This window comes from Diceros bicornis, chromosome 22, assembly GCF_020826845.1.
Source record: "Diceros bicornis minor isolate mBicDic1 chromosome 22, mDicBic1.mat.cur, whole genome shotgun sequence".
Taxonomy (NCBI): domain Eukaryota; kingdom Metazoa; phylum Chordata; class Mammalia; order Perissodactyla; family Rhinocerotidae; genus Diceros; species Diceros bicornis.
The window spans coordinates 41,053,853-41,071,784 of NC_080761.1; the positions used below are offsets into that span (position 1 = coordinate 41,053,853).

General features: G+C 42.3%; 1 protein-coding gene across 3 annotated transcripts in view; it reads left to right on the forward strand.

Moving 5' to 3' along the window:
- ADAMTSL1 (ADAMTS like 1) overlaps positions 1-17,932 on the forward strand; it is an 855,592-nt gene that overhangs the window by 685,829 nt on the left and 151,831 nt on the right. For all 3 annotated transcript variants that reach the window (XM_058565859.1, XM_058565860.1, XM_058565858.1), the window contains one exon: positions 2,062-2,191. In XM_058565859.1, coding sequence (XP_058421842.1) covers positions 2,062-2,191 — 130 coding nt within the window. The remainder of the gene's footprint in view (positions 1-2,061; positions 2,192-17,932) is intronic.

Here is a 17,932-nt window from a genome sequence, read left to right on the forward strand (position 1 = left end):
CTGCAACCCAGAGAACACCCTGTAGTCAGCATTACAGAATATGATGGAGTAACTTGAATATCTAGTATGAATCTCAAATGATCCACCCTGAATTGGCTGTGATATATTTAAATTAAATTTTGAAGCTCATGAGAAGCTTAGAAAAAAGACAATTTACTTTCATGGCCACAGGGTAAATAACGTGGCTGATTGAAAAAAAAATATTTGATTTATCAGACTTACTTGGAAGAAAGAAAGGGGATTCAGATTCTGGCTTTAACTTGTCACTTTCTAAATGATGGTCTTGCTGAGTGACCTAAGTCAGTGTAACATCACCTTAGGAGGCATTAGGGCTGATAACTTCTTGGAGAAACATAGAGGAGAAAAAAGCAGGGAAGCAACAAGACTAAGAAGTGATGGGCCAGTTGTACTGTATTAAGTACTAATTGACAAAGCAATGCAGAAAATAAAAACAAGAAAATGCACAAGGATTTATATATAAAACTAATTATATGGACTGTCACATACTCTGCTATAACTATATACAAATATTTAACTACAGACAGATATCTTTAGATGTACATCTTTATACACAGCTATGTATGACTGAAAGCACGTTATTGAGAATGTCCTGTCTTGCCTCTTCCTTAAACTGAACTCTGCTGAAATGATTCCAGACAAATGTCTAGGTTATTCCTGAGGATCTCCAGCAGATATAACAGCCTTTTCATATTTTTAAATGTTAATGCTGTCAGTCATTAACACTCCAATGCTAAGGCATAGCTTCGCCATTCATCAACTGTGTGACCTCAGCAAGTCTTTTCATCCTTCTAAACCTCAGTTTTCTTATCTGTAAAATGGAGATAAAAATAGTGCTTACCTCATGGAGTGGTTGAGAGGATCGAATAACACATGTCAACCTCTTAGCCTTGGTACCTGGCTAATAATGTGCAACTCGGGGATTTTGACTATTGTTATTATGACTGTGGGCACCAGAATGAAATGTCTCGTCATTACCTTAACCAGTTAAATGTTTCCTTGTCCAGGAAAGTCTCCATGAGGTTCTCCGCATACCACCTTGGAAGACATGCCAAGTAACCTGTGCCAGTCATTGCTCAAACTGCTGTTTTACCAGCTCTGAGCCAGGGGTGTGCAGCTGTCAGTGGGAACATTGTTTTCCATGGACATAGAGGAAATTGTCTTCCACGGATGTATTCATTATATATCTTTTCCTCTTTCTTTGTTCCAACTTCCAAAGCTGCCCTAGGTCACAAAAGAAATGAACTAGAATCAAAAGGAAACCAACAGAGACTGGAGTCCTGGATGCAAGGCCCCAGGAAAACAGCAATTTACAGAACGTTGGATATTAAATGTTGCTCTTGGCCTCCTTTCCAAATACAACAATCTCCTGTTGATTAAAATATAACTTGTGAAGGTCTTGGGGCCATTTTTTTTGTCACTCTGCCCTCCTTCTGCATTAAATTATCACATTTCAGCATTGGCGGCTATATGGCGTGGTGGCATTTTGTGTATGTATGGGTATGAGGAAGATTAGCCCTGAGCTAACATCTGTTGTTAAAGCTAACATCTGTTGCCAATCCTCCTCTTTTTGCTGAGGAAGATTGGCCCTGGGCTAACATCCATGCCCATCTTCCTCTACTTTATATGTGGGACACCTGCCCCAGCATGGCTTGATAAGCTGTGCGTAGGTCCGTGCCCAGGATCCAAACCTGCGAACCTCGGCCTGCTGAAGCAGAGTGTGTGAACTTAACCACTATACCACTGGGCCGGCCCCTGGTATGGTGGCATTTTTTTAAAGCATTTCAACAACACTGGTAGCAGCCTCTCCTCTCTGAGGGAGTTGCCTTCCTCAAGAGGCAGGCTTCCAGAGGCACCTGCTTCTGAATACTTTCTCCCAGATTCAGTGATGCTTGACAAGATGGGTAGTCCCAGGCTTTAAACTGCCATCTCTGACACGCAGTGAAAGTCCTAACACCCCAGAGCCCTCCCACCAGCTGCCTTGTCTACACTTCATCACCCCACACACGCCCACTCTGGCCTGACAGTGTGATTTGTACACAGGTGTCCAGGAGGCTGTGGTGAGCTGCCTCAACAAACAGACGCGGGAGCCTGCTGATGAGAACCTGTGCGTGACCAGCCGCCGGCCCCCGCAGCTCCTGAAATCCTGCAGTTTGGATCCCTGCCCCGCAAGGTAAGGGCGTGTTGCCTGCCCAGCTACCCAGGAGCCTGTTCAGAACTGGGTGCGTCTGTCCATGGGCAAGCCCAGAACACTTATTGTTATCCAGTGTTTTGAAAACCAATTAGCATCGGTTCAGACTTTTAGTCAAATCCACTTAAATTTAATTGAAACCAGGACTTTGGAATTCCAGCCTGGTGGTCATGCTCAGGGTCCAGAAGGCTCCGTGCATGAGCCCCGCGGCACGGCCAGTATGTGCATGTCCTGCATTGCTGCTTTCTCCTGAAGGGAACATGAACTGACCACAGACTTCGTGGTCTCAGCCACATTTTAGCCTGTGTCCCAAGCCCTCACATCATAGTAGTAAGTTGGCTCATGGATTGCAGGGTATAAGGAACCAAAGCATCTGGGTGTTATAATTGATCCACTGTGAAATCTGTATGCACAGAGCATGCAGATTCATTATAGCATGCTCCGGGATGTGTGTGTGTGTCATTCTACGTGCATAAAATCAATTAGAGCATTTCATTGTTCAGTCCTGACGGGGTCTCATTATTACCCAACCTTGAGTCTTAGTTAATCAATCCAATCACTACTTCAGTCCACACAATTTTATGGTGTCTTGAGAGACTTGACTTCAGATACTTCTTTGGAGCAAATCTCTGCAGAAGCTAAACCATCTCATCTATGATTCCAGTTTCAAAGGGAGATGTTTAAAGAACCAAAGCCAGACTTTCAAGTCTGCTGATGGGATGAAGAATGTTACTGGATAAGGTCATATCCTAGATACGAAGGGGAATGCCGTTTCTGAACGATATTTCCTCTGTTTCTCCAAAGTGTCATGTAAGAAGCAATGTGTTGCCTTCAGGAATTAACAATAGTTTGCTGGTCATCTGATACTGCTTGTCTATTTCTCAGCCAACTAGATGACTTTCTTTGGGACTTAGAGGGTACAGATTACAAGCCTCCTCAGACCAGATTAGGGCACAGTCTCACACTGACACTTCTGCTGGTCACCAGAGTTGTTCCATATATTGATCTGAATGGTGGGCCTGGCTTCCCTCTTCAAATGCAGAAGTGAGGAGGGCCACTAGTGCCATATTCTCCAAGGCACCCAGAAAATCACTCAGCGACTGCTCAGAGCAGCACCCCGCCCATGAGAACAGCAGATCGTAAAACAAGAGTCAGGGGCTGGATGCAGAAAAGCTAGATCCAGTGCATGGAGTCCTGAGAAACGTCTATTCTGTCCCTGTCTAACTTGGTTCCTCATCTTTGTGCTAACCTCACAGTTCTCCACTTGAGTGAACCTAAGACCTAACTGCATGCGCAAGGGGTACAAAGCCCTCCTATTTGACTGCATTCTCCCCACATAGGAAGAAGCAGAGTGGTTTCAGCATGGACAGCCTGCAAGGGCTTTGGCTAGGAGGTCCAGGGGCCTGGTTTCTCCTCCTAGCTCTGTCACCAACCAACTATGTGGCATTGGGCAAGGTGTCTGCCCTTTCCACATCTGCAAAATGCACTGGCTGTATGAGATGATCTGAGGTCACCATGTCCTTCTCAAATATTCCGTGACTCTTGATTATTGTGTAGGAAGAAGCATTAGACTGCTACTGCTGCTACTGTGTGCTAATTGATGTCATTTCTGTTCTGCTTATTAACTACCACTTTAAAAACAAGCATAAGTGTCTTCTAACCACATCCCAGTGTTGCAATGACATCTAAATGCTGTGATGAGCTGAGGCAATGCCGAGGAGTCAGTACTGGGACTAATTGAAAATCATCTGGGATTTGTGGCCACTAAAGCCATCCCTTCCTGGGGCAGCAGAGAAAATAGGACACAAGATGTTACTTCCCATCCTCAAAGTACTGACTATGGTTAAATTAGATAAGCTTAATTTACTCTGTGACCTTTTTATTGACTCCCAGACAAGGACTCTTGTTAGGCTTAACTTTATTGCATTTGCTCCACATAAACTCAGTGGTTGCATTTTTCACCAGCCCATTGTCAGACTGATACTCAAGACCTCTCTCACTGGCACAGCCAGGAATTTCTTGGGCCAACCACACACAGCTGAGCATTTGTAAACTGATGCTAATTAAAACAACAAAGAGGGCGAAAGTACAGTGGCCTGATATGACTAGCTCTCTTCATCTCCCAGCCAAGAGCCAAAGCAGATTTTCATTTTAAAAGTGAGAAACATATGGAGGTGCATCTCTTGTGGAATCTTTCAGTATGACATCGGGGTGAAAAAAAATCCTCTCTTTCTGAAGGTTGGTGTAAGATGTATATGAAGAGAAGAGAAAATGTGTTTGGTAGGGGCATGATAGTTGTTGGTGTTTTCTCAAGCACCTTCTGTTCAGTTGGGAGTAATTAAATCTTTAATTCACAGTTATTATCGTGCATGGGTTAGTGTTCCCTGCACATTTTAGGATGTCCTCTGATGGGCCCCGAGTTTCTATACACTGTGTTTTGGGCTCTTGGTCTGTGCTGATGTCCATGTGTTCAAAAAACCACAGCATTTTCCATAGGACCTGTAGAAATGATGTTTCAAGTCTTGGTCACAGGGCTTATGTCTCAGAGAGGTGGCTGTTCGTTAAGATAAATTCGCTTTCCCAGGCAGTTGTTAGTCCTATAGAGCACCAGTTATGAAGCGGCTTTTCCTCATGTGTGTGGTCAGAGTTATCAGATTACACAGGGAATACCAAAGGCCCTAGAGGGCATGTCGTATCTGGGCATCTTCCTAAGCTTAACCTTACCTTCCCCTGACTGACTTCGTGTGAGTGGCAGAGCTGGTATCGGAAGCACGTGTCGGGCTTTCACCAGGTTTAAGCAGATGCTTTCGCATACCAAGCTATTCACAGCAGGCGCGGCATGTTCTCAAACTGGAGGGATTCTGATTGTGCCGTGTGCGCGCATGCGCGTAGACTGCCTGCAAATTTTTTTTTTTAGGGCACTGAAAAAAATAGTAGTTATTTATTGAAGAGCACTATATTTTAAGACCTTGCTATCAGTTTTATGTCTTAATCCTCCTCTCTATGCAGCTAGCGCTTAACTTAATGTCTGACACATAGCGGGTGCTTATTATTGTTTATTGAATAAATGAGTATAAAGGACTACGGCCAAATTTGTAAGTAGTAATGTTTAGACCTGTTGTTAATGATAGCTGGGAAGATCCCAGTGCTATCTCTGCTCTCCATCCCGCTTATCTCTTCTCTCCCACCCACCAGATGGTACTGAAAATGCCATTATTAGAGTCCCTTTTTTAAGCCTGAGTCTTTAAATACAAATTTAAATATAAATAGCCTTTGGAAAAGTATATTAGCAGCCATGTACAGCAAAGTATCCCCAACATAAGAGTAGGAGGGCAAGCTTTAATAGAGGAGAGAGTGGGCACGATGGAGGTTGAGTAAATTGTTAGCGTTACCCAGGGAGGAGTTTGGTTGTCAGGAGAGATGGAAGGTGGTATGTGGAGGACAGGCGTTAATCCCTTAACAGTCTTGCCTAAAATTGGCCAGAAGAAATTAGGATCATTTTTGCTTGTGAGCTGACAATGAGAATTTTGCATCAAAGTTGACAACAAAATCATTACAAGAAAGAAAAATAATTATAGACACCTTTACCACCATCTGAGTAATTGGTATCTAGAAGCCCCTCTCCCCCCCTGCCTACCCTCACTGGTGGGTTAGACCAGCTTAAGGGAGAAATATCCAAAAAGGAGGTAAGATCAGTCATTTGGAAAAAAGTCAGCCTCTTGTTCCCAATATATGTTTCTGAGTATTATAATTATACAAGTAAAACATGAATATTCTCATTCCTTAAAAGTCAAGCGTAGCGGAAGTCATCAAGAAAGAAAGGCATACACTCCCCTTTTACTGCCGGGCTCTATAGTTCCACTCCTCCTTCTCCCCAGAAATAACCACTGGTAATGGTTTGGTGCATACCTCTCCAGACCTTGTCTATGAATTTATATACATATATGAACATATACAAATATATAAGGTTTTCTTCCTTTTGTAAATTGGGTCATATTGTATGTATTGTTTGCCAACTTGATTTTTCACTTAATAATATACAATAAAGATCATTCCCATCCCTAAGACCACCAAAATCAAACCCATCATATAGATTTAGACCTGTGTTCAAATTCTGCTCCATCGTGTTTAGCTATGTGATCTTCAAGAGGTCATATATGTTTTTAGATCATCAGATTCTTCATCTCTAAATAGGATCATAGTAGGCGCCAGAAAAATTAATTCTCTTCTCCTTCCCTTTCATTTCTTGGTGAGAAACACTTTTAGTTTGAAATGAAACATAATTTTTGTATTCAGGACTTAACTCAAATTTGATTAGATTTTGTCTCTTATTCAGCTGTCTTAATTGTTAAGCCTTATCAACCATCTCCCTGGTTCATACTAGCAATGACATGAGCAGCCCAAGGAAAGCCAGAAAGTACTACCTTAAAAGAAAAAAAAGGACTATGACTGTTATTAATTATAAGCATTTGATAGCTTGGCCAGTGTGTGTTGAAAAGATTTGGTAAATGTACATGGAGGAGGGGAAAGAAGTAAGCAATGAAAGCCAGATGGCTGAAAATGAAGGAAATTCCAGGCAATTTCTACAGCTTTGTTCTAACATACTTTTTAAACTAAACTTTTATTTCTGTGCAACAGAGAACAGCTGAGTGGTGCAGAATAGATAAACAGTCAAGGGGAAAAAAAGCCCATAATTCCAGGAACAATACTTGGTGTCTGCCCCCTGACCCAACCCTGATCTCTTTTCTCAGACCTCAAGTGGTCCCTAGAACCAGCAAGAACTATAAAAGAAGGTTGAGAATCCCTATTTGAGATGAGAGAGTTAAGAAAAATGTCTTGAAGGTTACAGAGTCCCTTCTTTAAAAACAAACTTCAGAATGCCTATTTTATTGTACACTAACAAAATCCATGCGTGCTAGCAGCAAATGATTTCCAATTTCTAATTTTCTTTTATATTAGCCTAAAATGGCTAGAGCAGAAGGTGTTGCCTTACACAACCATGTTTTAATTTATTTGATGGAGTTTTCAAAGCTTTGCAGGCACCTTCCCCTTTGACAACTTGTTTTAAGGGTTACTGTTTCAACATGTTCTCTAAATATTGGTTTATCTTCTGCTGTGTTCCCAGAGTTTCCATATGCTGCCTTTTGGCTCTGTCCATACTAACTTTTAAGCGCTTAAAGCAAAAGCACACCAAAGCTCACTGGCGTCCACAGAAATTGAGTCCAGGTTTGGAGGCCGTGTTCAGGCGCCTCTGGAGAGCTAATGCTATTACTCTTGTCATCCTCTTGGAAATCCAGATGCGTAATTACACTGTCTCTCTTTTCTTTCACTGATGGACAAGTTACAACAGACGAACCTGCCAAGACCTGTTTCTTAACTATTGGACCTGATTGGCCCAGCGGCAGCCTCGGTTACGCTCTACCCAGGAACGTGTTGGTGTAGTGATAAGAATTGTCCCCAGCAGCATTTTGACATCAAGGGTAAACGTCACACGTCACACGTATGAATACCTCGGGGCTTAAAACTTCGTTTCTCCTGAGGAAAGCCCATTCAGTGGTTACATATCGCCTGTTATATCAACCTCAAACCTCTGTGAGAGGAACTTTGCTGATGTTAGAAATTGCTTTGCATGCATAGATTTAGTTGTTGTGTGAATCTGGGGTAAGAAATCAAGCGATTTGATCTACCTTCCCATCATGTCACCTGAAAGCACAAATGACTCATTCTAGAGAGACAGAAACATCAGCTTTAGGCAAATCCATTCAATTAAGTCCTGAGAGGGAAGCTTTCCTGGTTTCTTAACCTCTCGGTGATCGGGAAGCCCCTTAGACCACATAACTCTGCCTGGACTCTGGCAAAGTCCTTACACAGACCATTGACAGAAGTTAATCTTCCTCACAAAAAATATGGCAGAAAGTGTTTTATATCTCAATTCAGTAAAAAATAAAAGTGCACTGAGCATCTTCATTACACCAGTCTGTTTGTATTTGGTCCTCAGAGATGACTAGAAGACAAATCCCTGTTCTAAATGAGGTACCAGTTAATGGAGGAAGAAGATTTCAAAACAGTAGCCGCTATGAATGAGGCAAGCACAGGGTTCCGTGGGTCATGAGGCTGAGGGAAGGCTTTCTGGAGAAGGTGATGCCTGTGCTGAATCGTAAAGCTTAAGTAGGAATTACCCAGGTGAAGAAGAGAGAGGAGAGATGTTGCAGACAGAAGGAAAAACATGAATACAAAGGAAAGGACAAGAAATGGCAGCTAGTGTTAGAGGGTGTACAGGGGCCAGATCTAGGATAGCCCAATATGCTAGGTTAAGTTGTCTGGACTTTATCCCCTATAGGCAACGCAGAGCTGTAGAAGGGAGTGGAACAGTCAGATTTGCTTGGAGAAAGATGGCTCTGACTGCTCGTCCGACAGCGCTAAATCGTGGCTAGCTTTTATTATATTATAGGCATCCGCACTTTTTCTCATCTAGAGTCACAAATAGTGTGTTCTGTGGGATCTACACCATTACATCTTCATTGAAAGTAATAATGACCTCTTGTCCTAGGTATGTTAGCATTTGTATGCCCCCGCAAGCAACCCAGTATGGCGTGGACTCAGCCTGTCCACCTGGCAGGAGGACAGAGCCCCAAGTAAGGGTGTCGTAAAGGAAGGAAGGGAGGTGCGGTTGGATGATCCCTGAGGCCCCTCCAGCTCTAACATTCTGTGATTCTTTCAAGGTAATGATAATTATGCACGGAATTAAAGCTTCCAAGGAAGAAAGAAAAAGTGAATTCTGTTAGGAAAATACCTTAAGTCAAATTTAAGTCCCCAAGACAAAGAACCTCTATTAGTCACAAAGCAGGAACTGGCTTTAACTATAAACTAAGGAGCCCTGAGAAGTCTGCAGGGAACAAGACTTTCATTTCCATAAGAAAAGTTTAGGCGAGAGCATTCAGGCAGCAAGGATGGTGAAACACTGACATGATGAACGTTTTCATAATTCGTTAATGGTATTTGTCCTTATGGAAAAGAATACAAAATAGTCTGTGTCTCTCGATTTAGAATTTTGTAGTGCCTTTTAAGATAACCAGAATTTCTCTTCAGTCAACCTCCATTGAACAAATATTTATTGAATGCCTACTTTGTGCCAGGCATTGTGCTGGGAGTACAGTGATGAACAAACCCACTTTCTTCCCTGAAACAGGTGAAGCCAGAGTTTTGAGGGGTCCTGGAGAAGCCATTACATTTGTTTTATCTTGGAGACTTTAAGTGCTGCCCCTCTAAAGATAGTTATTAAACTAAACAACTTCCTGCATTCTTCACTACTCCAAGAGCCGACATCTCTGTACCAGCCATCAATCCCATTGCTCATAAGCACCGTGGGGATGGAAATATCACCACCACATAGCTTTCTCCTGTGGATATGGTGATGAAACACTGGAGTTTTACATTCCAAAAACCTTCCAGCTTACATATCAATCAACAGAAATAGAGTGGAGACTCCCAATGTAAATATTTTCTACTTTTTTTTTTTTTTTTGCCTTTCTCTATAATCCAGTGTTTCTAAAGTTCTGAAGTAACAATTTGAGGGCAAGCTATGATTTGGCCAAAGCTTTGAAATGAGAATTATTCATGCCTAAGTCTACCAGATGCCTTCTTTGGAGATTTTGAAAGAAGGTCTTATGCGCAATTTGAGATGAAGAGGTTTTTCTATGACCTTAGTTTTAGAAATCTGCTATGTTACTATGTTCCTTAAACTTGGAAAACCAAGAAGTAGGAAAAAGACAAGAAAGAAATAGAGAAAAAGAGATGTTTAAGCAACATAAAAATGAGGGAGTGAAAAAGAGAATGCTCTGATTTGGGCCCAATAACCTGGAGGATACAGTTCAGAAACAGTTCATCCTTCTGAAAATATTATTCCTGTCATGGGTCCAGCCCAGGGTCAGGCAGTTCTTAGGTTATCTGCCACAGTTACAGAAAGATCTGTCACAAAGCAGAGCCCAGCCAACCACTGCCTTTCCTATGGTGAATCAGAGTTCTTCCTTCATCCTTGTCTTTACTATTCCTTTTTTTCTTTATCGTGTTGTTATCTTTACTGGGGCTGTAGGAAATTTTGGTGTTTGCGTTAGTAACACATTGAAGCCTAGAATGATTGTCATTGGATTAACACAGCTTCCAGACTCACGAGATGCTCGTTGCTTTCTCATAGGGCTTCTAATTTCACTTGTGGGGTGACGGTCCTTGAGACCTAGACAGACATGGGCACAGGCCATAGGCTGTATGCTAGAACAGCCAAAAGTGGTGCATTGCCTGCACTTACTGCTCTTGACTCTGCTTCCTGAGTGGGTGGACATAACCACCTTTCTGGCTGGCCAGAGGTAGCTACTCGTGTGGTTCAAAGAGCCAAAAACAACCCTCTACCCAGATTGCATAGAATTTGACACTTATTCCACTATTAGCAGTGGTTTAAATACCAAAGCCATGGGTTTGCTCTGATGGCGTGCATGTCTCTGGGAGAGGTAGCTTATTAGCATCTTAGCATGATTTTTTTTTTTATCAGACACTGTATTTTTCCTGATAGGAATCTTGGCAAAACTTGGGGGTGGGGCAACTTCAGGGCAAGAACCAAAAGGAGACTTGGCAATGCCAAAGCTGAATATTCCCCACCAGAAATAGGGAGACTGCCTGGAATAAGGGAGAAATTGTGGGTTTTGAGGTCAGAGAGATGTTGGCTCCCTTACTGGCTTTGTGGCCTTTAGCCAGCTACTTTAACCGCTCAAAGACTCAGTTGTCCTTAACTGTAAAATAAAGATAATTGTCCACAACACAAAGGGTGTTGTAAGCATAGTCACATATGTAGAACATCCAGCTAGTTCCTACCTCGTGTAGTAGACACTCAAAAGAACAGGGGTCTGCCATCCCTCTTAGTTCCCGATGCGGGAAACCATGTGATATAAGAAGACCTTCTTATTTATTTTATAGCCATTGCAGTTTATTCCTAAATTTTCTTAACCAGCTAGTGCGGGAGCAAAGGGGAAGGTGTAAATAGAACCTAGCTTCAAGCCAGCTTTCTGTACAACCCTTGCCAGATCTCTTAGGCAGTTCTAGAACAGGAAGCAGAGCAGCTGGTTCTCATGGATTCCACCAGGCCTGCAAAAGGTAGCAGTTGTTGGGACATTTCATTTGACTTGAACACCTAATCCAATAAGGTGTGTTTTTTAAGAACAGTAATGAGATGATGCAGTGGGAGCAGGGGAGACAGAGTCCAAATATCCCTAAAAAGCTAATATCCTGTGTGACTTGATTGAAGGAAGTAAGGCCTGTGGGCAGGTGAGGTGTGAGTCCTGGAAATGAGCAGCTGTGTCCTGATGGTCGGAAAAGCCTGTGGTAAGTCAGGAAGAAATCAGGAAGCTTATATAAATAATATTGTTCCTAGCCAGTTGTCTCCCCAGATACTTGTGGGAGAGAGGAGGAAAGGGAAGAAGGAAGGAAATAAAAGAGTGTAAAGGAAAGAAAAGAAGTAAAATCAAATCCAGGGTACAGGTAAGTTTCAGGCCATCTTGCCCCCAAATCCTTGCAACCTTCACGAGCCATCTTTGAGCAACACAGGGCTTCCCTAATAGCTTGCATTTATGAGGAGCTTACAATATGCTGGGCACTGTGCTCATCACTGTACATACATCATTTTGTTTAATCTTCCCCACAGTTTTATGAGGATTTACTCTTCCTATCCTAACTTTACAGCTGAGGAAACTGAGTCTTTAGAGGGATCATGTAACTAGCCAGTGGCAGGTTCAGATTTGGAACAAGTTATGTTTAATTCCAAAGTCATTACTAAAGAGCTTGTGGTTCAGTCTTTGCCTCTATTAATGATGTTTGTACATCCTCTATCCTTCCATCCCTCCATCCATCCCTCCATCCCCTGTCCTATACTAGGCACTAAGCTCTGGGCATGAGAATTACCACAGTGAAAAGAACCAGTCCACCTAACCCCAGGGTAGTTTATAACCTAGTGAAGATCACAAACAAGTTAATGGGCTCTTCTTTCTTTCTCTCCAGCAGACAACCTTCATTTCATACTCTCCGTTGCCAAGAGTAGAACCCGACTCTTGGGAAAAGCTAGTGCTTAAGGGACAGTGAAAAACTCATTAGAGTACACACTTCTCAGGGCAAAGCCAAACATACAGGAAATGAACCATGCAAAAAGAGAAATCAAAGAGACGTAAAGTGAATGTCTTAAAACCCAGCACTGAGTCATTAGGCAAAGCACTCAGTTCCTAAGAAAACATTTTTGTAAAGAAATACTAAGTCACACAGAAAGACACAGCCTGAGCTTTTGAATCTGGAAGACATTGGTGGCTGTCTTGGAGCTTTGCATTTTTGCTCTGCCACTACTAACAACTGCTGGCTTAGCTGATGCTTGGCTGATGAGCTGTTCATGTTGTAAATTACCAACACCATTATTCTCTTACACACACACACACACACACGCGCGCGCACACTTCGCTTTCCCCAGTTTCCCCAGTACAACCCTGGGTCCCTGCCTCCATCTCTGTGCTACTGTCTTCTCTGACTCTTCCCCATTACCTCTTTCCTCTCTCCCCCAGAGACTTGATCCTAATCACCTTGCCCTCTGACTACCAAGATTCCCAGATGACCCTTCTCTACCACTTATGCCGGGCCCCAGTTCTTTCAACCCTTTTTCTTGTACCCATTCCTCCATTCATTCAGTTCAACCCAAGTAAAAATTAGGAAAACAAAACTACCTAAGCTAATTCACACTATGGTGTAAGTGACAGACCCCCAGTCCTTCATTCCAGCCTTAAGAGCATGGCCTTGGGAGTTGTACAAATCTAGGATAAAATCCGTTTCATACAGCTTACCTGCTCATTGGCCTTGGGAATATGGTTTAGCTTTTCTGAGCTTCAGTTTCTTCATCTTTAACTCTTAGGTAATTGTTTTGAGGATATATCTGTTAAGTGCTTCGCACAGTACCTAGCACATATTAAGTACTCAGTAAATAGTAACAGGTATTAGCTGTGTTTTTAAAATATATCTCTGTAAGAATTTGTTCCTAGGTTGGAGGATGTGGGTGATTTGTGTGCACTTTAAGTAACTGAGGCTCTTATCTTTTTTCCTGAAGGAAGGAGAGACAAGCTCTGTTACAGAGAAAAGGGGCTGCCCAGTCTAAGCCAAAGATACCTGGCCCCTGATTATCTCCTTATATAAGCTCTAGCCTCTGGAAGGTGGGCATTTTCCGCTAGTTAAGGGAAAACATTTCAGCAAACATTTATTAAACTTTTACTGTGTTGTAGGCTCTGAAGAAACAAACAAGTCTAGGACATAGACCCTGGGCCAGGCACTAACAGCTTATTGGGAGGCCAGTACACAAACAGAGCATTACAATGCACAGTCATAATGGCCAGAGTAGAGATAGGAATGACTGTCTTCTGGGAACACTGAGATGAGTCACCTAATCCAGGTCAGGGAGGATGACCCAGAGAAGATGACCACTGAGCTGAGACTCTTGTTCTTATAGATGTCATAGTATTAGTTTTCTAAAATTCTAATGAAACATGTTATTGATATACGGCTTAGATATTCCCCCAAGGTCCCAATCCAGGTACTTCAAAGGCCCTTGGGGCAGTTTTTGTCCTTCCTTCTGCGCCCCTTCAGTCTTCCAGATGAGCCTAAATATGCTTGATTCCCCTGTATTATAAGAGTATCTCTGGTATCTCATTAATTGAGTTGCTCTCAATTAATTACCAGGGAGCTGATGTATTTATGTCCCATAACCATGTAATGCTGTAAAATTATGCCAACTATTTAAAATGGGTCAGATTAATTTACTGCCAGCTTTCTTGGATCTCTATCCCTGTGGGTAACACTAGAACTCGAAGCTTGATCATTTATCCATAATGTCCATGTCCTCTCCAAGGTACCATGCTGTCCTCAGACAGCTCTAATGGCTCAGCAGATTCAAGAGAGGGACCTAGAATATAGAGCAGCATACTTGTTTTGCATCTTCAGGCAACAGTGGAGAACTATGGAAAACAGAAGGACCACTTGGCTCATGCAGTCCCCAAATCCTGCCATTTCCCTCAGCTGTAAACTCAGGGTCAAGAGCTCTTGGATTAGGCAGTTTTGCAAAGTTCTCTGCGTTCTGTGAAACTTGGTGTTATGTAAATACAAGAAACTGAATTATTACTCTCTCTGTTTCTTCTTTTAAGCCACCACTTCATCGCTTGCCACGTGAGATATTTCAGAGGGCTGGTTTTCAGGGCCCTGCTGTCTAATCAGTCCTCCAAATACTTGCTCATTGTGCAGATGTCATTGGAAGATTTGCTTAGCACACAGAGACCGCAACATTACAGAGAAATCTCAGTTTGGGAACTGACACTTAAGATGTTTTAAAATTTAAGGAGTAAAGAAAAAGGAAATCTATACTCTGGCCTTGGTAAACCCCCACATGCCAAACACAGATTTCTCCTTTATTAGAGTCAGAGTGTCTGCGGGAGGACTCTATAGATCATTGCTGAATACGTCCAGGATGTTCTTTGAGAAATTGAATTAAAGTTCTTCATGATAGAAAATGCAGCTTATGCATCACTGATGCATTTACTGGGGAAATTTCCGGGAATCAAAAAAAATCTCCGTCGGTGGTCTATTGCTCATCCCACCCCCACCCGCCTCCCACACTTTACCTGCCTCAACTCCTCCCCCAGACCAGCAAGCCAGCAAAAACAAAGATTGCAGTGCACAGAGCTTGTACAATTTTAAGCTTCATCAAGCTATGGAAAAATCACAGAAGGAAACTGTTATAAGCAAGGAATTTATTGATGTAAAATCCACCACAACTAGACAGATACCATTTATCAATGCTCTTTTTGTGAGGGAAGTGATGCCAGAATTATGTTGTGGAGGAGAGACTGATAGTGGAGCCAGATCCTCCTCGGAAGATGCATCCCACTCTCAAGCTTGATGTTATGGCTTTTTTTTTTTTTTTTGGCACTAATGGTAGACCATTTGCAACTGGGGGGAGACATTAAGATGACAATTTGGGGGCCAAGAAAGCTTCCATTTCTCTCCTCTTTATTCTATATGACCTGCTAGGCACTTCCTCAGGCCTTCTGAAGGCCCATCCCAGACACACCTAGAAACACCTTCTGTGAAAATGGGCACTGTCATGCACTTTATCTTTAATATAATGGAGGTTGACGACATGACTCACCCATGGTGGAGAGAAGTGAAACCACATGTGGGCTGGATTGACCCTCCCTTGATCTAGAAAAGAAAAGTGCTGTTTTCCAGCTCACCCTTGCATACTTAACTCCTCCAGGAGGGTAGTTCCGCAGAACAAGGTTGGCAAGAGGTAGACTACTTTTCACTACACGTGGTCTTGCTACAGCTGTGTATCTGTCTAGGTCTAGAAAGTGAGCCTGTAGATTGTGTTCCTTTCTCTTGACACATAGAAAGGTAATGTGTTGAAATCTTATGTACTTGCTTGTAATATCTTGCTGCATCTTTTCTTCCTCAAATGTGTAAAATTCCCTTTCCATTGTCTCTCTGAGCATAGATAAACTCTAAATGGAAGCATATCCCAACGTTTATGCCAGTTTCGTAATTGTTTAACTGTTTGCTACTTATCACATTTGGGAACCCCAAACCCTCCTCTATGGACAGACTGGTGTCTGAAATGAACAGGTTTTCTAACGTCAAATGTACTCATTTGTTCACAGAGAACTCTCTCTACCTGAAAAGCCAATTAGAAAGGTGAAGCCCGGGGGCTGGCCCAGTGGTGTAGTGGTTAAGTTCGTGCACTCCACTTCGGTGGCCCAGGGTTCATGGGTTCAGATCCCAGGCACAGACCTACGTACCACTAATCAAGCCATGCTGTGGCAGCATCCCACATACAAAATACAGGAAGATTGGCACAGATGTTAGCTCAGGGACAATCTTCCTCAAGCAAAAAGAGGAAGATTGGCAACAGATTTTAACCTAAGGCCAATCTTCCTCCCCGCCAAAAAAAAAAAAAAATAAGGGTGAAGCCCATGGCAGGTTTCCACTCCAAATCCCCAGGCCCATGGCAGATAATGCTGATGGATCAAGAGATTTCACCATGAGTCCACAGTCCTCAAGTAGCATTGGGAATCCATGTTTGTTATGGGCAACAATTTTGCCAACCAGTTGCTGGAAGCTGGATTCTTTCACTTCTGGTGATTGAGGGATCATGGTCACATGAAGAACTTGGTAGACATCAAATTCTCATCACTTCCCGGTCAGCTCTATTAGCACTATTAGTACTGTCAGTACCAAAAGATCATAGGGCTTCATTCTTTATGCTCTAAAAAGCCAAAGAGAGGCAGGAGTTTCACTGACAGACTTGTCTAGAATCTAAAAATTTGACAAATGAGTCTCCCTTGGTGACTGGGGTTATAGAATCCAGAATGTAACTTGGTCCAATTCCCTCATTTTATCTGTGAAGAAAGAGAGGCCAAAGGTGTTAAGTGACTTGCCCAAGTAGCCCTGGCTAGCAGAGCTTGAACTAAAAGCCCGGAAAGTAGTTTCCCAACTGCGAGCTCAGTGTTTATCATAAACAGAGGGACTTGAGAAACTCATACAGTGAATCAGAATGTAGGATCCAGAGCCAGACTTTCTGAGTTCAAATCCTGGCTCTGCCACTTATCAACTGTGTGTTCTTGAGCAAGTCACTTAACCCCTCTCTATCTTTGTACCTTATCTGTAAGATAAGGATGAAAAAATACCTACTGTGCAGATTAATGACTTAATATATGTAAAGCACCTATATAAGTGCCTGGTTATTGAAGAATAGGCTCTATAGAAAAGTTTTTCAGTGCTAAAGATACATGAAGAGCTGGAATCAGGTGACAGAATAGGGGACCCAGATGGTCAAAGGTGGACATAATGTACTCTTCACTAGGATAAGAAAGGATTTCCTTACTAATCTGCTGAAAGAAATTTGTATTCTTTCTCTATACCTCATTCACACTATAGTAATGGATTGATTATTTTATGTACAGCTAAGAAGATACCAGTTACCTCAGGTAGAAATCTTTTATCCTTTCCAAAGATATGCATATCAATCAATAAGAAAAGCATTCCCTACTCTTTGAGAGTGAGAGAAGAGGTGAAGGGGTCAAGTGGGAGATGACAAGGAAAGAAAGAAAATAGCTGCATTCAGAGAGCGTGAGGATTGTTCTAGTAGTTTAGTACAAATGAATGATAGTCGAGAACTAGAAATTCAGTTGACCTCCACGTGGCATGGGGTAGAAACCCTCTCCATGGTTTTTCAGAAATCATGGATTCCAGTGTTCTTATTTAGAATTTAGTTACTGGGTTGTCCCACTGTTTCTATTTTCCTAACTGGAAAAATGGATAATATGCTCTGAGGATCAGAGGGCAGCTAGAAAGTTCTCTGTGGCTTGGGCAATGTTGGGCTGCATGAAGCTAAACTGTTAATTAGTATCGTAAGCATCAAATAAAGCAAACAAAACTGAATAGCAAAATAGTTCCTCTAATTTGGGTATATCAATAGCAGCAATTCCAAGGAACCACAAATAGGCCAAAGGGAAAAAAAAAAGGAACCCTGAAGACCCATTCTTTTTATTGACCTCTCTTGTGTCTGAGAAATGATATTATGACAGCAATAATAATGATGGCAGCTACCGTGTGGTATTTTGCTCATAGCACCTGGGCAAGCTAGTGGCTAGCAGTTAA